Source organism: Myotis myotis, unplaced genomic scaffold (genome assembly GCF_014108235.1).
Source record: "Myotis myotis isolate mMyoMyo1 unplaced genomic scaffold, mMyoMyo1.p scaffold_m19_p_6, whole genome shotgun sequence".
NCBI lineage: Eukaryota > Metazoa > Chordata > Mammalia > Chiroptera > Vespertilionidae > Myotis > Myotis myotis.
This window is the reverse complement of record NW_023416368.1, coordinates 33,917,390-33,939,928: the sequence shown is the minus strand read 5'-3', so window position 1 is coordinate 33,939,928 and position 22,539 is coordinate 33,917,390. Positions and strand designations below refer to the sequence as shown.

At 37.6% G+C, this 22,539-nt stretch overlaps 1 protein-coding gene and 1 non-coding gene across 2 annotated transcripts in view; both read right to left on the bottom strand.

Moving 5' to 3' along the window:
- Positions 1-2,012: 2,012 nt before the first annotated feature.
- The window catches only part of CDKL3 (cyclin dependent kinase like 3), a 39,283-nt gene continuing 18,756 nt past the window's right edge, over positions 2,013-22,539 (bottom strand). The window contains exons 5-12 of the mRNA XM_036314339.1: positions 20,982-21,121; positions 17,029-17,117; positions 12,022-12,175; positions 11,600-11,928; positions 10,342-10,435; positions 5,139-5,301; positions 4,230-4,327; positions 2,013-2,066 (exon numbers count right to left, since the gene is read on the bottom strand). Of these exons, the coding sequence (XP_036170232.1) occupies positions 2,013-2,066; positions 4,230-4,327; positions 5,139-5,301; positions 10,342-10,435; positions 11,600-11,928; positions 12,022-12,175; positions 17,029-17,117; positions 20,982-21,121 (1,121 nt within the window). The remainder of the gene's footprint in view (positions 2,067-4,229; positions 4,328-5,138; positions 5,302-10,341; positions 10,436-11,599; positions 11,929-12,021; positions 12,176-17,028; positions 17,118-20,981; positions 21,122-22,539) is intronic.
- On the bottom strand, positions 16,733-16,839 carry LOC118659373. The gene has a single exon (XR_004968509.1). It is a non-coding gene; the product is annotated as a U6 spliceosomal RNA (small nuclear RNA).

Below are 22,539 nucleotides of genomic sequence, written 5' to 3'. Positions count from 1 at the left end.
GTAAGGGGTGTGTAGGAGGCAGCTGATCGATGCTTCTCTCTCATCAATGTTTCTAACTCTCTATCCCTCTCCCTTCCTCTCTGTAAAAAATCAATAAAATATATTTTAAAAAAATAATCTCAGTTGAGGATTAACAAAAAATAAAAAATAATTAAAAATAAAGTAGAACAACAAATTAATGTTTCTCTCTCTAAAATAAGTAAAAATGTAATTAATAAATAAAAGAGATTATAATACAATTTATGCTTTCCTTTGTTTTTCATGTCTACTTTTAATAAATAAAAAATCAGGTAGTGTTTTGGTAAAACACCAGATAATCCCATTTTATTGGTTTTTTGATTGTTTTTTAAGAATAGGACAATTGAGAATTTTGGCACTATTCTTCTTTTGGGTTGTATATAATTGGGTTTTATTAGATAAAAAAGGTTTATAGCACACAAAAGCACTATCTGATGGAACTAGAAAACTGAAAGAGTGCTGGTAGTTGTTTATAAGGATAAAAGAATTTAACACTTGAATATCATATAATTTACAGATATTTTAAAAATATTATAAATACTTTCACAGCTGACTAACAGAACATATGTTTAATCATTTAATGTTATTGAACAGCTTTTAGAACAATGGGTCAGACATTTCATGAAGAACTCACTTCAGAAAGCCTGAGCATCCTAGGGAATAATTGACATTTAAAGTTATGTGACTAGCAGAGGGCAGAGATCAGTCTAAGTACAGTGTGTCCTATGACAGGATGTGTTACCTTCTCAGTAATCATGGCAAGTAAAGAGGCAGAAAGACAGATGACTTTAATTTCAAATCAGAGCATCACATCAACAGAATTCTTAGAAGAAAGATGAAAACAGCGAATGGTTTGCTAACAAAATGAAGTGGAATGATGCTAATGCAGATGAATGGCCTACTTACAGCTCGTTACATTTCTACTGTATATAAAATAAAAAGGGAAGACTTGCCAATTTGTATTTTAAGATTTAAAAGACGCTACCCCCAAAAAATCTGCTCCTCTTCAAATTCTTCTCCGAACAATGGCCATCTCCACCCTAAAATTAGAAACCAAGCCAGTAAGAACCAGAGATAAGAATGTAAATATATATTGCCAAAACTTTACCTATTAATGTTACATTTTATGTAACAACATATTCTATTAAACTACTAAATGATAAACATGCTGGTCAAACCAGAAGATTTGCTTCAATGCTTTGCTCAATTTCCATCCTTATTAAACACAACCTTCATGATGTGTTTAAATGCTGTTCCAGAATGTTCAGCGTAGAAGCAAACCCATGTTTCATTCTTATCAAATATATTTGTTTGCTCAGAAATATTTGGTGCTCCCAGACATTGGGATCTTATTTTATTTTACATTAAAAATTTTTTCCTTCTGTAATTACAAAGTTTTGAGCCTAAGTTAAGAATGACCACTAATCAAACATGACTGAGATAATGAATGTATCATTAAAATTATATGACTTGCCCGCTGGTGTTGCTCAGTGGATTGAGCATCATCCCATGCACCAAGAGGCCACTGGTTCGATTCCCAGTCAGGGCACATGATCTGGTTTCAGGTTTGGGTTTGATCCCCAATAGGGAGGTGCAAGAGGCAGCCAATCTATGTTTCTCTCTCATCAATGTTTCTATTTCTCTCTCCCTTTCCCTTCCTCTCTCTCTAAAATAAATAAAAACGTTAAAAAATAAAAATAAATAAATTAATTAAAATTATATGATTTAATATAAGCTGTAGTTGTATTAGGATGTACCAGTCAGGCAGTTTTTATATATATATAATTTAATGTTCAAATTAAGAAAACATAAATAATTTAAAGATTAATACATTTAAAAACAAATTTAGGTGAATATATATTTATCTACACAAAATTTATTATATATTTGTAGAATTATCTAGTAGCATTTTTTGCATGTAATATTAAAAAAAGGATTTTTTAAAAACCATACAGTGATTCTGGGATTCCCTGAATTTTCAGCTGCTGCCTTTTCTATTCTGCATCTGGCAGGTTCTTCTTCCTTTCAGTTTGTGCATTTCCTGCATTCTAAAAAGTAAATAGAAACAAGGACCTTAATTGAGGAAATGGTGAGTCTTTGGCTAAGGAAATATAGCCACAGATAAGTACTTGTACTTTGCACCTGGAGGCTGTTTCATAGGGTTCAGGGAGACTATCTAGCAAAGTATCCTCATTATCATCATGAAACAGAACTGAAGGTAACTTTTGTATGGGCTCTTATCTCTGTTCCTAATACACTCTTTAGCAGTAATTTCGGGTTTCTCTTTAGATCACAGAGTCTATTCAATGCATGCATGTACTATTTCAGCATACATTTAAGATGCCTAAAACAGTTTAATGTACAACTGGGAAGTGCCTGGATCTGATTAGGTAATTCAAAAACAAGTCAATGACAGAGCAAAGAATAAAACAAATAAGTTGCTAGTACCTCTTATATTTTTAAAAACATGTGATATTCTTTTTTGCTCTAAACTGTTATAACAAACTACCAACTCAAAATTTAGGAAATATTCTTAATTCTGACATTAATTTATTAAAAGTGTCTAGAATAGCCTTAGATGCAATTTCAGTCACTTGTCAAAACTGCATTTGAATGGGCAATACAAATAAAATACAATCACCATTGATAACTTCTGGTTATTTCTCTTTTTTAATTTTTTCTAATAACTACAACCGTTTCAAGGTCATTCTTAAAAATGCCAGCTTTCTAGAAGTTCTACACCATATGAGCAAGAAGGAATTTTCCCTTTCTATTTACTTTTGTATTTTAAAATTACAGAACTATCTTAAGAGTTCTTTTCTTTTTGCATTGGCATGTTAATTGTAGTTCCAGAGGGGCTCTCTGAGGACAGAGGGATAAATACATAATAGCACATTACTAACATGCCCAAACTCAGGAGCCCTAACTCACCAATCATTCAAAATATGTGCAAATGGTGTGCTGTTCAACATCAAGTCACCAAAGTTTAAAGCAACCTTAATACTTTTTATAATTAACTAAAAGATGACCACTAGTGGCTTTCATGTTCTAGCTAGAAAATTTCTCCTTTCTGCAAAATAAACTGGAGAGCTCTTAACATGTTCTAGGCCAAGAATAAAGTATAAATGTCGCAAAAAGTATATCTAACAATGTCGATAACTGTTTTACTTGAATGTTGTAGAGATTGAACAGACTTAGTTAAAATACCTTCTTAAGTAGTTTCAGATAAGAATTTCTTCATTTTTCTAATTTACTCAAATTTCCTTGATAGGGATGTGCTAATTTTATCATGAATAAAAATGTAATCAAGCTCTGGGCTGTGTGGCTCAGTTGGTTGGGTGTTGTCCTGTGCACGGAAAGGTTGCTGGTTCCATTCCCAGTCAGAGCACGAGTCCGGGTTGGGGGCTTGATCCCCAGCAGGGGGCATGCAGGAGGCAACCCTCTCATAACAATGTTTCTTTCTTTTCCTCTCCCTTCTTTCTAAAAATCAGTGAACTATTATTTTTTAAATGTAATCAGTTTTTTTTAAAAAAAATAAGAAACTGGGATAACAAAGTTGCTGACCTCCCGAAAATAGAAGGCTAACTATGTGATTTAATTCAGTGGGTGCTCTGCACAATCCCCTTCTTTCAAAAGAATACGCTTAGAGAGTATTCATTTGGATGTTTAGGGCTTCAGATTTCCAAGTAAAATTCAAGACTCTCTCTGGTGGGTCGGGGCTGGGACATTTCAACAAGATTATCTGATAGCTAGCTAAGAGCAAATATTTGTGAAAATAGGACAGCAGGTAGACAGAAGGTATTCGAGAACAAATTGGAGGGGAAAAAACAAACCAGGAAGAGGCTCAAGACAAATCTTTTCTTGTGGCCAGTACACCATAAGTTTATACCATTATTCATTTCCTCTGGCATAGGCTACTTGTCCAATGCTTGGTAATACACATAACACATACTCCTTTCCCTGAATACAATATTCTAATCACTTCAACATTCAAATAAAGGCTGGTGTTCATTACCCTCCCCCGCAAAAAAGTTATAAAACCTTTAGTAAGTAGTTATTCTGGAAATATATATATCGGTTTCTCAACTTCAAAGATTACAGAATTTTTAATTTTTACATAACTTTCCAATGATAATAACTAAATTTACACACCAAGTCAAGGATTCTAAACAGCATTCTTTAGTTAAATCTATAAACAAAAAATGTTTTACCTCTTGTTTTTCTTGATTTTGGTCCACATTAAGTAACGTTGGTATTTTAGATGAATCTGTTTTCTTTGATTCCTTCTTTGGCACTTTTATCTGTTTAACTTTTGCAAAAATATATACAACAATGACAACTTATTATTCTTCATGAAAATTTTACTTTCCTTTTTAAGAGTTTCAAATGGAAATTCTGATGCCCACTTAAGTCAGTTTCTCACTTTATTGAAAAGGGACTGAACAAATTATGAGTTGTAATGGTAAAATGCACCAGTCATAAATTATTTGTTTTATAACTTTACAAGTAATATATCATTAAAAGAATACATGTATTTTTAAAATTCTGAGTATAACTGTCAAATGGATCGGATAATTCCTCTTGAACTGTATAAGTACTATATTCTTGCTATTATATTAAGTTTTCACAAGGTGTCACTGTTCTTCAAAGAACATAACATTTACTCTGCCAAAAAATGAGTTTCATTTTAAGAAATCAATACCTGTTAAAAATCTTAATCTACTAATTCCGTGGATTCCTGAAGCTCATATATAATTCCTGCCATTATATGGGCAAATAATCATGGGTAAACATAGGAAATTGATTTGTTCCAGATCATATACTGAACCAAAACCACCTTCTTTAAATACTGTTCTTAACATTTCAACAATACTAAGCTAATAAAATATTTAACTTCTAAAGTTTTCTTAACCTTTCTTTAAAATTTTCTCATTTAAGTCTCGCCCCTTATTTGATGATGGGGGGTAGGGGGGAGGGCATCCTCATCTGCTGAAAATATTTTTCACAGTAATTTACTATTTTCTACCTAAATCATGCTATAACGTGCAAGTTATGTTAGAAAAAAGGTTTTGTGAAAGATAACATTGGGAGATTTGTAATGCTGTGCAACAATTATGTACCTTCCGTTCTTTTCATCTCACTTGATTGTATTATGAAAGGCAGTTTTGGGAAATGGAATTCTCTCCTGTCAGGTCTGGAGAAATTCAGCTTCCTTTTATTTCCACTTGCCATATGGTCACTTTGACTGGTCCGCTCACTGAATACACCTTTCTCCATTTGGTTCTAAACAAACAAATAACCAAGAGTTAATCTGAAGAAAAATGTGTAACTATTCAATGACAAGCCTAGAATTGTTAGCCATTCAGATGGTATAAAGGCAGTGGTTGGCAAACTGTGGCTCGCGAGCCACATGCGGCTCTTTGGCCCCTTGAGTGTGGCTCTTCCACAAAATACCGACTTCTGCGCATGGGCCACGAAGTTTCAATCGCACTGTATGTGTGCGCCCGCACGTGGTATTTTGTGGAAGAGCCACACTCAAGGGGCCAAAGAACCACATGTGGCTCGTGAGCCGCAGTTTGCCGACCGCTGGTATAAGGTATGCATAGCAATGCCTTCTAAGAAAGAATAACAATAAATATATAAACAGATTAAAGTTCAATAAAAGTTTCATAAAGCAACATTATTTTTAGCATATTGAATATTCTGGGAATAATAGTCTTGATCATGAGAACCACAATCTTAACTTTTAATTTTTAATCCTATTCATTATACTCTGACTTTGGACAAATTGCTTCAATTCATTTTATTAAAAATTTACTTCTCTAGCCCTCACCAGTGTGGCTCAGTTGGTTCAGCATCATCCCATGCACCAAAAGATAGCAGGTTCAATTCCCAGTAAGGGCACATGCCCATGTGGTGGGTTCAATCCCCAGTAAGGGTGCATATAGGAGGCAACCGATCAATGTTTCTCTTTTTCTCCCTCTTCCTTCTTCTCTCTCTAAAATAAATAAAAACATATTGTTATTTTTAAAAATTATTTTTCAATTTAAAAATAATGTGCTCTGGACACTGGGAAAACCCAAAAGGAAAATAAATTACTTGTGAACTCGGCATTCTGGAAAACCTTTTATGTTTTCTGATGTTGCTCATTTGACAACAGATGATAAAAACTTTCCTAGGTTAACTGAACTGTCTGGCTTCAAGGTGAGGGCTGAAGGAGCAGCTTTCTCCCAGACTCAAGTGCTGGCAGAGGCCATTGTTCCTCTGCCCATTCCCCCCAGAGCTGGTGGCCGACTCCATATCTGAGTCTCCATCAATCTAGCTAACTAACATGTTTCCCCAGCCCGATGATTCCCTGAAATCCCACTCCACCCAGTTTGTAGGCATACAAGTCCAGTGGTTTTTCCATATAAACAGCCTCTCTTGCCTCATGCTTCAGACTTTCCTAAAATCTCACAAACAAGTAGCATCTGCCTCTGTGTACCCCATATCTTTGCTAAGTGGCCCCACACCTGGCACTAGTAGCAGCCAGCCTTGGACCACAGCTTGGCTTCTCCTGGGCACCTCTAAGCTCAGCATAAATAACAGCCATTGGCAGATTGCTTTATAGCTCATGCTGGGTGGCCCCAGGCAGGGCACAGGTGGTGGCTGACCCAGTGGAGAGCTTCAGATCACACCAGATTACAACCCAACCACCTCCATTAGTGACACCCTCAAGAGGTAGGTTCAGTGGGCATCAAACCCCACTGAGGCAAGTCCTTTTCCCTTAGTTTCAGCTGGTCCTAGAAGCTGATTGGCTTGGGGAGTCAATTTCTCCCAGTGATGTGCCAACAGCAATCAAGGCTCAACTACAACAGGACATTGCACACAGCCCACACAGGGGCACAAAGCTTGGGTGACTGGGGAGGCTTCACCAATGGGCCCTACAGTACACCTAACAAACAAGGACACTCTACCAAGTCCAGGAGACATGGCAGCTCTACCTAATACATAGAATCAAACACAGGGAAGCAGCCAAAATAAGGAGACAAAGAAACAGGTCCCAAATGAAAGAACAGGAGAAATCTCCAGAAAAAGAACTAAATAAAATGAAGGCAAGCAAACTACCAGATACTGAGTTCAAAACAATGGTTATAAGGATACTCAAGAAACTTAGTGAGAATTTCAACAGCATAAAAGATAATATGAAAACCATAAAAAAGAGTGATCAGAAATTAAGGATACACTAACTGAAATGAATAAATGACAGGAAATCAACAGTAGAGTAGATGAAGCAGAGAATCAAATCAATTACTTAGAATATAAGGGAGCAGAAAGCAACCAAATAGAATAGCAAAAAGAAAAAAGAATCCAATGAAATTAGGATAGTGTAAAAAGCCTTTGGGACAACTTCAAGCACACCAACATTTGCATCGTGATGATGGAAAACTTCCCTAACCTGGCAAAGAAAACAGACATACAAGTCCAGGAAGCACAGAGAGTCCCATACAAGATGAACCCAAAGAGGCCCACACCAAGATACATCATAACTAAAATGCCAAAGGTTAAAGACAAAGAAAGAATCTTAAAAGCAGCAAGAGAAAAGCAGTTAGTAACCTACAAGGGAGCTCCCATAGGATTGTCAACTAAGTTCTCAGAAGAAACTTTGCAGGCCAGAAGTGATTGGCACAAAATATTCAAAGTGATGAAAAGCAATGACCTAAAATCAGGATTACTCTTCCTAGCAAAGCTATCATTTATAATCAAAGGACAGATAAAGAGCTTCCCAGACAAGAAAAATTAAAGGAGTTCATCACCACCAATTCAGTATTATATGAAATATTCAAGGGTCTTCGTGAAAATGAAAATAAAACAAAAAAAGCTGGGGTAAAATACTTATACCAGACAAAATAGACTTTAAAAAAAAGCCAAAACAAGAGACAAAGACCCAGCAACTCCACCTCTGGGTATTTATCCAAAGCAACCCAAAACACTAAATCGAAGATATATACATTCATGTTGTTTTTTTATTACACTTTAAAATATATACATACATATATACATATATATGTATGTATATATTTTAAATATATTTTTTATTGATTTTATAGAGGAAGGAAGAGGGAGAGAGAGAGAGAGAGAGAGAGAGAGAGAAACATCAATGACAAGAAAGAATGATTGATTGACTGCCTCCTGCACACCTCACACTTGGGATCCAGCCCACAACTTGGGCATGTGCCCTGACCCTGAATTGAATCATGACCTCCTGGTTTATAGGTCAAAACTCAACCACTGAGCCACACATGCCAGGCAGCATTCATATGTTTATTGCAGCATTATTTATAATAGCCAAGATATGGAAGCAATCTAAGTGTCCATCAATAGATGAGTGGATAAAAAAGAAATGGTGCATGCTGTGCTGGTGTTTTCAGTGGTTAGAGTACAAGCCTGTGCACCGAGGGGTCATGGGTTGGATTCCTGGTCAAGGTCACACACCTGGGTTTCAGACTCGACCCCAGCCCTGGTCGGGATGCATGCAGGAGGCAACCAATCAATGTGTATCTCTCACACCCTTCTCTCTCTCTCTTCCTATTTCTATATTTCTCTCTTTCTCTCCCCTCCTCTCCCTCCCAGTTATACTCTCTCTAAAAGGCAATGGAGAGAATGTCTTCGGGTGATGATTAACAGATAACAAACAAACAAACAGAAGTGGTGCATATATACAATGGAATATGATTTGGCCATAAAAAAATGAAATCTTGGTATCTGTGGCAATATGGATGAACCTAGAATGTTTTGTGCTAGGTGAAATAAGTCAGTCAGAAAGACAATGCCAGATGATTTCACTTAAATGTGGAATCTAGAAAACAAAATAGACAAACAAACAGAACAGAGGCAGACTCATAGATGCAGGGAGCACTTTGACGGTTGTCAGATGGGAGAGGGGGTTGGAGCAATGGGTGAAAGAGATGAAGGGATTCAGAAATGCAAATTGGTGGTTGCAGAATGGTCATGGGGATGTAGAGTGCAGCATAGGGAATATAGTCAACAATATTGTACTATGTATGGTGTCAGATGGATACTGGATGTATTGGGGTGATCACTTTGTATTAGATAAATGTCTAATCACAAGGTTATACACCTGAAGCTAATATAATATTGTAGGTCAACTGAAGTTTAAAAATAAAAGGCCATGGCTGGGTAGCTCTTTGGTTAGAGCGTCATCCCAATATACCAAGATTGCAGGTTTGGTCCCTGGTCAGGGAATATACAAGAATCAACCAATGAATGCACAAATAAGTGGAACAACAAATTAATGTTCTTTGCTCTCTCTCTCCCCCTTCCTCTCTTTCTCACAATCAATAAATAAAAATATTACAAAACATAAGACTACCCTTTAAAAAATTTTTAATAAAAAGGAAAAGAAAAACTTTCCTAGGTTAATGAACAATCTTCCACAATGTAATATATAGTATCCCATTGTGTAGATATACTCTAATGTATTTAACCAGTTTGCTCTTGGATGAATTTGTTTTCAATTTCTTATTGTAAATAACACTATGGTTCAATTTTTTAATAAGTACTTTTCTATGTTAAAAAAATGAGGGAATGAACTACACTGATTATTTTTTTCTAGTGAAAACTAAAATGTATCTTTTTGGCAATTGCTTTATTCTATAAAGTAAGGTATTAACATTTTTGAGGTGCAAAAACAAAAAAACAAAGCTGTACAGACAATAGTACAATGAAGGCCAGTGAAGAGGGGGAGTGGGGTACAGAGGGTCATTGGGGGGAAGGGAGACATCTGTAACAGTTTCAACAATAAAAATAAATTTTTAAAAAAGTCTTGTGACTTTTTAAAAAAATATATTTTATTGATTTTTTACAGAGAGGAAGGGAGAGGGATAGAGAGTTAGAAACATCGATGAGAGAGAAACATCGATCAGCTGCCTCCTGCACACTCCCTACTAGGGATGTGCCCACAACCAAGGTACATGCCCTTGACCAGAATTGAACCTGGGACCCTTCAGTCCGCAGGCTGATGCTCTATCCACTGAGCCAAACTGGTTAGAGCAAGTCTTGTGACTTTTAAAGGTGAAACATTTAACACACCCTCCCCCCCAAGTAACACACTGAATACACAAATCAAGTTAAAAGATTAACTAAAATTGTGAAGGCACTAAGGAAATGATGGCCTATTTTCATCTCAGGAGGGGAAAAAGGAAACTAAAAGTACATTTTAATAAATATTGGTGCCCCAGAGATGGAGAAAAGGGCAAGGGGACAAGTTAGAGGGATAATGTTGAAAGAGGCCATAATTTAATGACTAGCTTCTTGCCTTACTTGAGTGGGACCTGTATCCTCTTGCCTGTTATTAGTCATAACGTGTCCAATAGATTGTGAAGAAGTATGTCTCTTTTTTGCTCTTTCAGATAACCTATTATTTAAAAACAAGTAAATAGTTATTAGAACTCCCCAGAAGTGCTTCTGTTTTGAGTAAGTTATACCATGGAAGTCTAGTTAGAACACTGAGTGCCAAAATGCAATTGTCAGTCTTTAAGTGCTCACTGCTCTAAGTAGAGAGGTGAAAACAGAGAGGAGAACAACTCAGTTATGGCTAACATCAGTGGTAACAACCATGTTTTAGGGTTATTCCAATTGGCCCACTTGGTCCCTTCTATCTGATCTGAACCTGGGTCTTTGAATTTCTGGGTTTCTGAATTTCTGAACTTGCTGTCCAAAGCTGGTTTACAACCATGGTTATTGCAGCAATAGTTTTTGGGTCATCTCAAGAACAACTGAGCTCTTGCTGTCTATAACCTGCTGAACCTTTCGACTGACACAGACATGTCCACATAGGTCCACTTGCCTACCTCTGCAGAGCACTAAGTTTCCCAGCATATAGCCCAAATCAGTCTGGCAGGATCAGCTTGGGATATTGAACCTAGTCTCCTTCCTCATCTAGATATATTGTAGTTTCCCTAAATTTAGAACTGGTGATTTACTAGACAGACCCTGCCATCCATCACACTGCCCTTGATGAACAGACTGATGCACCATTCTCTCAATCTGTATTAGTAGCTAAAACTAGCCCAATATGTTGGTTTACTCCCAAAATATTTGACCTTGAAAGACTATTTGACTATAAAAGGTTATTCTCAACCATCCTCTCTCCATTTAGAGAACTCTCTTTGATACAGAAATAAAGCTTACTTTGTTATACCAAGGCAGGTCAATACCAGGACTTAGGTCATAGCACCTTTTTTTCCTCTCCAAATGAGAAGAAATGTTTCTAAGGTTTTGTGTTTTTTGTGTGTGTGTGTTTAGTTTTTGTTTATTTGTTTGTTTGTTGGAAAATTGAGGCTTTTCCAAAAAGCATTAGTGAAAAATTAAACTTCTGGATAGCCAAGAAAAGTTAATTTCTTCTACAGTATTTATAAGAAGGACTCAGTAATGGGCCATTGTATGATTATAATTTCAATGTGTCTTCAAATTCAGTTTACATACAGATACTATGAATCTGATTCTTTGAATACTATTATATAGGAACATTATATTACTTAGGTCCATTTCCTTCTGTCTCTTTTCTGTTAGAACTCACCTTGAATTGGAGTGGGAGAGATTTGAATTGAGATTGGAAGCCATCAAGTTACTGCTAGTTAGGTTGATGGGTGGCATCATCATATTACCTCCAGCATGTGGATTGTCTTTCATGCCAGTAGAGTTAGTGCTGGGATTGGCAGGGTTTGGTGGTTCATTGATTACAGATTTTACATTTTGAGACACAGTATGAGCATTTTCAGTTGCATCTGACTGACCATGTCCACTTTCATACTCTGTCTTTTTTGGTTCTAAGGTATCTACTTTTCCTCCTTTGACTTTAATAACTCTGTTTTTTATTTCCTTGGGCTTTTTCTCTTTTTCCATTTCCTGGAATAGATACATCCACAATCTGAGTCTGTAATTTTTATCATTAGTGTGCTAACTATAATGTTACTGGCTAAAAAGAAAAACAGTTTTTACCTTTCCCAAAACTGAAGTTCGTAGAAGTGTATCAGTATGCATTGTTTTTCTTTCATCTTTCATAAGTTCATTTTCTTTAGAATTCTCCTTTGACTTTATGAATGAATTGACTTTTGCTTCTTGTAGTAATTTAGCTCTTAGTTCTGGTATGAATCTGATAAAACAAGCAATATTAACCAATAATCTTTTTATTTATGTAGATAATTTTATCTTTAATAGACCATTTAATCAATTAATTTACATTTTAACCACAGAATAAATAAGTAATCAAGAATGCATGCCCAGCCCTAGCCAGTTTGACTCAGTGGATAGAGCATTGGCCTGCGGACTGAAGGGTCCCAGGTTCTATTCCAGTTAAGGGCATATGCCTAGGTTGCGGGCTCAATCCCCAGTGGGGGGCATGCAGGAGGCAGCCAATCAGTGATTCTCTCTTATCATTAATGTTTCTATCTCTCCCTCTTCCTTCCTCTCTGAAATCAATAAAAATATTTTTTTTAAAAAAGAGCAAGCATTCTTGTTAAAAAAAAAAAAAAAAAAAAAAGAATGCATGCCCAAAATGGCCCAATATTTATTTACCCAATACAAATTGCTTCCTGGTAAAGACCAATCTTTCAATTTTGCCATGGGAGTCCTATATAATAAAAGGGTAATATGCAAATTGACCCTAACAGCAGAATGACTGGTCACTATGACACACACTGACCACCAGGGGGCAGATGCCCAATGCAGGAGCTGCCCCCTGATAGTCAGTGCGCTCCCACAGGGGAAGCTCTGCTCAGCCACAAGCCAGGCTGATGGCTGCCAGCACAGTGGTGGTGGCAGGAGCCTCTCCCGCCTCCTCAGCAACGCTAAGGATGTCCGACTGCAGCTTAGGCCTGCTCCCCACTGGCAAGTGGACATCCCCTGAGGGCTCCCGGGTTGCCAGAGGGATGCCTGACTGCCAGTTTAGGCCCGATCCTTTGGGAAGCGGGTCTAAGCCAGCAGGTGGACATCCCCCGAGGGGTCCCAGACTGCAAGAGGGCACAGGCCGGGCTGAGGGGACACCCCTCCCTGAGTGCACAAATTTTGTGCACCGGGCCTCTAGTTTACTATATAAAACTTTTACAGCAAGAACCAAGATGGCAGCATAGATAACTGCCTGTACTCACCACCTCCTACAATCACATCAAAATTACAACTAAAATACGGAACAAATATTATTCAGAATCACCTGAAAGCTGGCTGAATAGAAGTCCTACAACTAGAGAAGTAAAGAAGAAAGAACACTGAGACTAGTAAGAGGGGCAGAGGCGGGGAACAGGCTGGTCAGACACCCACATGTGCCATTTTTTGAATCATGAGGCTGTCCATGTGGAACAAGGGATCCCAGCCCCACACCAGACCCCAGCTCAGGGTTCCAGAGCTGGGAAGAAAAGTGTCCGAAACTATGGGCCGTAACAACCAGCAGGGATTGTGGCTGAGGGAATCAGAGGTTACTGGGATCCCAGGTGTTCCCCTTAAAGAGCCTGCACACAAACTTACCTGGTCCTGCTTCTTCTGAGCTCCAGCACCAGGGGGACCCAGACACATACGGGGAGGACCTGGATTATCTAGCATCGGGGCAGGAAATCAGGGGCAGCTTTCTTCCAGATGGGTTTGCTACAGGGGTCATCATTCCTGTGCTGGGACCTCCCCTGTTTCAGGGCTGACTGGCAGCCATGTCTGAGTCTCCATTAGCCTGGAGCACACTGTTTGCTCCACCTTGGGGATTCCCTGAGACCTTGCCCCATCCATTTTGCAGCCCCAACCAAGCTGTCTACAGCAGCTTTTCCATATGAATGGCCTGTCCTGGCTCAGGCTTCAGACTTTGCTAAAATCTCTCAAAAAAGCTGAAGCTGGTGACAGCTTGCCCCAAACCTATCAATAAAAGGCCTAAGACCCAGCACTAGCACCAGCCTGCCTCGCTTCACAGCTGGGCCTCATCTGGGCCTCCAAGCCCAATACAAATAGCAAATAGCAGCCATCTGAAGATCCCTTTGTAGCTCCTGCCAGGTGGCCCCAGGCAGTGGCTGACTGCATCTTCCTGGAGGCCCTAGAGCTAGTGCAGCTTCAGGCCATAGCAGATTACAAATCTACACATCCACAAGCAACACACTCAAGAGGCAGACTCGGTGAGTACCAAAGCCCCACTGAAGCAAATCCTGCTCCTAGGGGTATTTCCTACACAACAATTCTCCCACCTTAGTTACAGCTCATCCTCACAGCCAGTTGACCTGGAGGTCAACTTCTCCCAGTGATGCCAACAGCAATCAAGACTCAACTACAAGACTATGCACATAGCCCACATAGGGGCACACCTAGAGTGTCCAGCTCAGGTGACTGGGAGGCTAAGCCACTGGGCCCAACAGGACACCTACTACACAAGGCCACTCTACCAATTCTAGAAGACACAGAAGCTCTACTTAATACATAAAAATAAACAAAACAAGCAGCCAAAATGTGGAGACAAAGAAACATATCACATAGGGAGGAAAAGAAATGGAAGCAAGCAAATTACTGAAGACTGGGGTGTGTGTAGGAGGCAGCCAATGGATGATTCTCTTATCATTGATGTTTCTATCTCTCCCTCTCCCTTCCTCTCTGAAATTAATAAAAATATATTTTTTAAAATGCCAAGGGTTAAAGACAAAGAGAGAATCTTAAAAGCAGTTAGTTACCTACAAGGGAGTGCCCATGAGATTGTCAGCTGATTTCTGAACAGAAATTTTGCAGGCCAGAGGGAATGGCAATAAATAGTCAAAGTGATGAATAGTAAGGAGCTACAACCAAGATTACTCTACCCAGCAAAGCTCTCATTTAGAATCGAGGGTCAGATAAAGAGCTTTACAAACAAGAAAAAACTGAAGGAGTTCATCACCACCAAACCTGAAATGTTGAAGGGGATTCTTTAAGAGGAAGAGAAAGAAGAAGGGGGGGGGGGGAGGAGGAGGAGGAGGAGGAGGAGGAGAAGGGGGAGGAGGGGGAGGAGGAGAAGAAGGGAAGATGAAGAAGGCTCAAAAATATGAACAATAAAATGGCAACAAATACATATCTATCAACAATTTAAGTCTAAAAATCAAAATAAATGAACAAGAAATCTAATGAAAAAAAATAAACTGGTGCATAAAATAGAATCAGAGGCATGGAAGCATGGAAGAGACTGATGAACCTCAGAGGGAAGGGGGAGGGGGAGCAAGAAGAGATTAACCAAAGGACTTACCTATGGACACAGACAGTAAGGGTGGGGTGGGAACAGGGTAGAGGGGAGCAATTGGGGGGGGAAGCGGAGGACATCTGTAATACTCTCAACAATAAAGATTTTAAAAAACCTTTACAAAATAGACTTAGAGAAATTAGATTTCTTTTGTGATGCAAACTTTACAAATATTGCTTTTAATTTTGATAAGTATACTATTCTTTTTAAGGCAGACTCATGTCCCTTTGTCCTTTTTGTGGTTCTTTAAAGTAATAGTATTTAAAAGATAAATTGATAAGTTTCTGAAATCTTACTATAGAAAAATATTTTCTTTTTTCTTTTTTTTTTTTAAATATATTTTATTGATTTTTTACAGAGAAGAAGGGAGAGAGATATAAAGTCAGAAACATCGATGAGAGAGATCGATCAGCTGCCTCCTGCATGCCCCCCAGTGGGGACGTGCCTGCAACCAAGGTACATGCCCTTGACTGGAATCGAACCCGGGACCCTTGAGTCCGCAGGCCGACGCTCTATCCACTGAGCCAAACCGGTTCGGCTAGAAAAATATTTTCATACCCTAGCTGGTCTGGCTCAGTGGCCTACAGACTGAAGGGTCCCAAGTTCGATTCCAGTCAAGGGCACATGCCTGGGTTGTGGGCTCAATCCCCAGTTGGGGGCATGCAGGAAGCAGCTGATCAATGATTTTTTTTCTCATTACTGATGTTTCTATCTATCTCTCCCTCTCCATTCCTCTCTGAAGTCAAAATGTAACAGTATAAAATGTAACAGAATATCAATATTGAAGGGAGATGGTTTTAGTTTGGCCTTCTTATTTTTATTTTATATTTTTGTCTTCCTGACACTGGAACCCTGGGTTGGGGGGCTGGGACCCCTCACTACTCAGTGGGGACTTCCACAGCTGAGATATCCCTCCTGATTTTTATTTGCCACATGTGGATGTGGGACCAGCCCGTCCCGCGTCTCCGTCCCTTCTACCAGTCTCAATGTGGCTTCGTCTTTAAAACCCTATTTGTAGAACTTTCATTCAGCTATATTTCAGGCAGTTCTGAATGATGTTTGCTCTCTAATTTAGTTGTATTTTTGACCTGGTTGTGGAAGGATTTGGGTACCACATTTACCTACGCTGCCATTTTGACAGGAAGTCCTATTGGTTGCTTCTTGTATATGCCCTGACTGGGAATTGAACCCACAATGTTGGCATATTGGGACAGTGCTCTAACCAACTGAGCTACCCAGTCAGGGCATTAATCTTAATTTTAATGTATATATCAGAGATGGTATCAGAACAAGAAAAAACAGACTATTCTGAGTCAGAGCTCCAAATGGGGAAAAAATTAGAAATTACTGATTACTTATTTAATGTTATTTCTGGCCAATGATGACCATTGCAAATGTTTGTAAAGAACTTAGCACACATCCTAGGATATAGTAATTGTGTAATGAATGTTAATTTAAATTATTATCTTTTAATTTTTTCAAAATATGGAACGCTTCACGAATTTGCGTGTCATCTTTGCGCAGGGGCCATGCTAACCTTCTCTGTATCATTTCAATTTTAGTATATGTGCTGCCGAAGCGAGCACTGCAATTATTTTTATTATTATGACACCTGTAAGTCTACTATATAACTAATCAACATAGGAACTCAGTAAGTTTTCATTAAATTGAATTTTTCTGTTGTGTAACATTAACCTATGTAGCAATTACTTTCATGCTAGTAAAATTTCCTAATACAAAACACTTAGAAGTCTACATTCACTCAAAACGCTTACTTTTCAATAAATCCATCTCTAGTAAAATACTCATGATGCAAAAGATCAGCAGATGATATTCTCTCAGCAGGATCGATTTGTAAACAAGCCTAGAAAATAAAAACAAGATTCTATGGTTAAATAAGCTCTTAACAGGGCTCTATGAAACAAAAGTTCAATTTATTTGACAAGAATAAAAGTAATTAATTACCCAGAGCTAATAGCATTCTTGAAAAGATGGAATTAGACCTCAGGAATGTCTGACAATGAGTTCTGACCATTTATTTTCCTAAGAAATTTGTACTTGTAAAGCATTATTACAGGTTAAATGCCCTATGATTCTAGTCAAAACAGAAGCCAGTTTATTTTGGCTGGCATTTGCAGAAATTTAATTAGGTCCTATTGACTCTCTTATCAACCTGGAAAGTACTCTACATTTTAAAATGTGGTAAGAGAGTAGATTTCATGTTATGTGTGTTTTACTACAATAAAAGAAATTGACTCGAAGTGAAATTGAGACCATTATTTACTTTATAATGTGGGAATACCTAGATCCTTAAAACTGCAACTAGCTAAACATATGTGTTTATTTTTAAAACATAATAGTAATTCATCAATAAAACTTACTAAGAAAAATGCTGAAAGGTTTGTGTAAGACATAGCCTATTAGAGGCAGACAAATTAGTCCTTCTATGAATAATATAATTCAGAAAATTTAAAAACATGCCCTGGTTTGGAAAATGTAACATATGATACTTTGGGAAACAAACAGGCAGTTCCTTTAAAAACTACTGGCATGGTTCAGTAGTTGAGCATCAACCTATGAACCAGGAGGTCACAGTTCAATTCCCGGTCGGGACACACGCCCAGGTTGTGGGCTCTATCCCCAGTGTAGGGTGTGTAGGAGGGAGCCGATCAATGATTCTCTCTCATCATTGATGTTTCTCTCTCTCTCTCTCTCTCCCTCTCCCTCTCCCTCTCCCTCTCCCTCTCCCTCTCCTTCTCCCTTCCTCTCTGAAATCAATAAAAATATATATACTTTTAAAATTTTAAACATACAGTCCTGGCCTGTGTTTCTCAGTGGTTAGAGTGCCAGCCCATACACGGAAGGGTTGTGGGTTCAATTCCTAGTCAAGGGCACGTACCCACGTACCCACGTACCCACATACCTGGATTGCAGGCTTGATCCCTGGCCCTGATTGAGGCATCTGCGGAAGGCAACCAATTGACCCTTCCTTCCTTCCTTCCTTCCTTCCTTCCTTCCTTCCTTCCTTCCTTCCTTCCTTCCTTCCTTCCTTCCTTCTTTCCTTCCTCCCTCCCTCCCTCTCTCTCTCTCCCCCCTATATCCCCACCCTCACCCTGCTCCCTCCTTCCTTTCCACTCATCCTCAGGTGAGGATTAACAATAAAAAAAGAGACATTGCCCTAGCTCAGTGGTCGGCAAACTGCGGCTTGGGAGCCACATGTGGCTCTTTGGCCCCTTGAGTGTGGGTCTTCCACAAAATACCACGTGCAGGCACGCACGTACAGTGTGATTGAAACTTCGTGGTCCATGCGCAGAAGTCGGTTTTTGGCCTGGGCGAGTCTATTTTGAAGAAGTACTGTTGATATTTGGCTCTGTTGACTAATGAGTTTGCCAACCACTGCAGCTGGTTTGGCTTAGTGGATAGAGCATCGGCCTGAGGACTGAAGGGTCCAGGGTTCGATTCCAGTCAAGGGCACATGCCTGGGTTGCGGGCTTGGTCCCCAGTGGGGGGGCCTGCAGGAGGCAGCCAATCAACAATTCCCTCTCATCATTGATGTTTCTATCTCTCTCTTCATCTCCCTTCCTCTCTGAAATCAATAAAAATATATTAAAAATATATTTTAAAAAAGAGACATTATTTCTAGTCTATTAAATCAGCAAATATTTTTTTAAAGTATAACATCTAATGCTAGATTAAGAGTGGGAATTTATATCCAATGCTACATGAGAGAACTTGAGTATAAATCAGTAAAATCTTTCTGGAGAAAAAAAATAGCAAAATACATAAAAAAATTTTAAAAAGTATAAACCCTTCGCCCACTACTCACATTTTAGAAATTTATGCTAAACAAAAATAAAGCAAATTCAGAAAGACAGATATAAAAGATGTTTATTGTAGCATCTTTACCAATAGCGAAGGGGAAAAAACCTGAAAACAAATGTCCAAAATTGCAAGATCAACTAAATAAACTATGGTATTGTCATACAATGAAACACTATGCAATTACAGAAAATTGTGATGTAGTTCCAATTTGCTAACATGGTAATATGTTTATCATATTATAATGCTAAATGAAGATTAACAGGTTACATAATAGTGTGTAAAGTATGATACGTTTTAAAAAGCTTAAATTTCTCTTTTTTACATAAACCAGTAACTTAGTCATTTATTATCAAGTATTATATACTGAACATAATTGTATATGCTATACTTTAATACAACTGGCATCTCAGTAAGTTTGCTTACACCAGTATCACCACAACCACATGAGTAATGAGTTGTGCTATGCTCTGGCCTTATAATGACTACAACATCACTAGGCAACAGGAATTTTTCAGCTCCATTACAATCCTAACGGATCACCATGTATGCGGTCTGTGGTTGACCAAAATGTTATGTGGCACATGACTGTATATATGGCCCAATGTACTGCAACTCCCATGGCTAGAAACTGTTAGAGCTGAGGTTTACAGATATCGGGTCTGTAGCTAGAGGCAGCACTTAAAAAGCATAAATTTCTAAGCATATATTTGTTGGGCAGTCTGCAAGTATCTAAACCAAAATGTTAACTGTAATATTTTCCTGGATTATGGGAGTTAGAAAAATCCTAGCTTCTCTTTTTTATCATGTGTTTTCTACTTTTTCTAAAATCATTATATATTGTGTGTATAATTAAAACTATGAAATAAAAAAAGAAATTAAACTGAAAATGTAGTAAACAAATCTGATCTTTAATAAATTCTAGTTCTCTCCAGGTACCAATAAAATATATTTTTTCCTTCAAGAATAGTCTTTAGATATTACATAAGTTTAAGTTTATCTAAATAACAGCAACATCAACATTTGTTGACAGCTTATTCAAGGCCCTGTGCTCAGAACATTGCCACCATTACCTCATTTAATCCTCTAGCCCCAGAAAATAAATAGTTAATGTTGTTTTACAGCCCAGTAAACTGAGGCACAGAGATTAAGTGACTTGTCCAAAGTTACAGGGCTAATTAGTGATAGAGCTGGGTTTTAAATGTAGTTTATGTGATTCCAGAGTCCCTTTTTATAAACACTGCACTGTACTTGCTTTGAAATTTAGATAACCACTTTTTTTTAAGGGCTATACATTAGGAATAAGATACCTTAGTTGATGCTGGGAAAGAAAATTGGCTGGATAAAAAAAAATTAGTAGGAACAGTTATTTTTTACATTAAACTCTCTTACCTTTTGAACTTTGCAGTGAGTGTATAGGTATATTTATTACCTAGTTTAAAACAAAATTTAAATTTTAAAATAATTTAAAAGTGCTATAAAAATTTTCCCCTCCAATTCAAGTTGTATTTTGGCATTGGTGTGTCTCCAAACAATATTACAACTGCAGCTGCCAAAGCCATGTAGATACCTTAGGATACCACTGTTCACAGAATAGATCCCTAACTTGGGTATTAAAAGATGGTTATAAATAGGGTAAGTCCTTAGAATATTTCTAGTTTATCCCTAATTATCATTAAAATTGGGATGAACTAAAAATAATAAGCAGGATTATCCTAGATGGCTTTCAGTTCTAATAGTCTAGGAATTTTACTTTCTCTGAGCTAAACACAAAGACAGGAATATAGAACTTTAACAGATACCATTACTTTTACGAATCCTTTTAGAATTTCATTGAAGTAATATCCTAAAACTGTATTATAATGTATGCAAATTTCCCAGAAACAAGTCCTTAAATCTCATAACATACATGAACTATATCTGCTAACAATCCATTTAGCTTTGGGTATTTTTTTCTTGCATTCTTGGGGTGTTGAACTTGAGGAAGGACCACTCCTGCAAAAATAGGACTCTTGGAAAAGAAATTCTGCAAGTGAGGTGTCAAATTGCCTAAAAAGAGAAAAATATATAAGAAAACACAGAAATTAGTCTAAATCAAAATAATCAAATTGCTATATGGTCTTTATTATGTTACTAAAAAGAGATAATAACAATTCCGTTATTTTAATTAATTATTTAATTATTTTTCTTTTTGTTTTGTTTTGTTTGTTAATCCTCACCAGAGGATATTTTTTCCATCGATTTTTAGAGAGAGTAAGGAAGGGAAAGGGAGAGAGAGAGGGAGAGAGAGAGACAGACAGACAGGCATCGATGTGAGAGAGACACATTGATTGGTTGCTCCTGCACACGCTTCGACTGGGGATTGAACCTGCAACCCAGGCATGGTCCCTTGACTGCACATTGAACCCGAGACCCTTTGGTGTGCAGGCTGACACTCCAACCACTGAGCTACAGTGGTTTTTAAGTTGAACAAGGAACTATCTGAATATAGCATAAAAATTAAAGTTTCCCCAGTAATCTGTTGATAGCACATAGACAGTACAGAATATCAAACAACCAGGTTTTCTTTTCACAAAATAAAATATATAATATATAATGCCATCAGGAAAAGCAAATCTAAACTTTTACATATTTCCATATGAGTATCTAAATGGCTTAACTAGCAACTGTTAATCAAAAAAGCCTTACTCAGAAAAGCTAGCATATTAAGATTATTTAGATATTGCAAAGAAAAAACAGGCTATAGAGTAGTAGTAGAACTATAAACAGGAGTGGAGAGAGCTAATTTCTAGTTAGTACCAGTTTTGCTATACAACTAGTTCTGTGCCTTTGGGCAAATCTCCTCCCTCTCTGTGCCTTGGTTTCTTCATCTGTAAAAGACAAAATGGATCCCATCATCTCTAAGGCTCCTTCTAACATTAATCTCATTAATCTCGGAACATTAAAAACGACACAAAAAAGGGTGATGCTTGAAGGCTCTGAACTATATCTTTAATCAATATTTATCCAGATTTCATGGTTTTTATAGTTGTTTACAGTACCTTTCTCATGATCCTGTAATTACATGTTTATGTATAGCTTCCCCACCACAAAAAGGGCTCCTCCAGCTCCTCATTCATAAATATATATACATAAAAACTTATTGAAACTCCATGAGCAAGGATATCTATCAAAATGATTGGTTAGTCAAACAGATAACCAAATAATTCAGCTTTCATCAAATATTTTTTTGAATAAGTTATTTAGCTATTTGGTTATCTACTATAGTTTAAAAAAAATGTTTTCTCAGCAAATAATTGACTTTCTATCTCCAAGTGCTTTTTAAAACCATCTAAATTAAATCTATTATTTAAAAGTCTTTGAGATATGCAAATATTTATTTCTTTATTTTAAATTTCAGAGAGAAATAGAAACATCAATGATCAGCTACCTCTTGGACGCCCCACACTGGGGATTGAATCCACAAC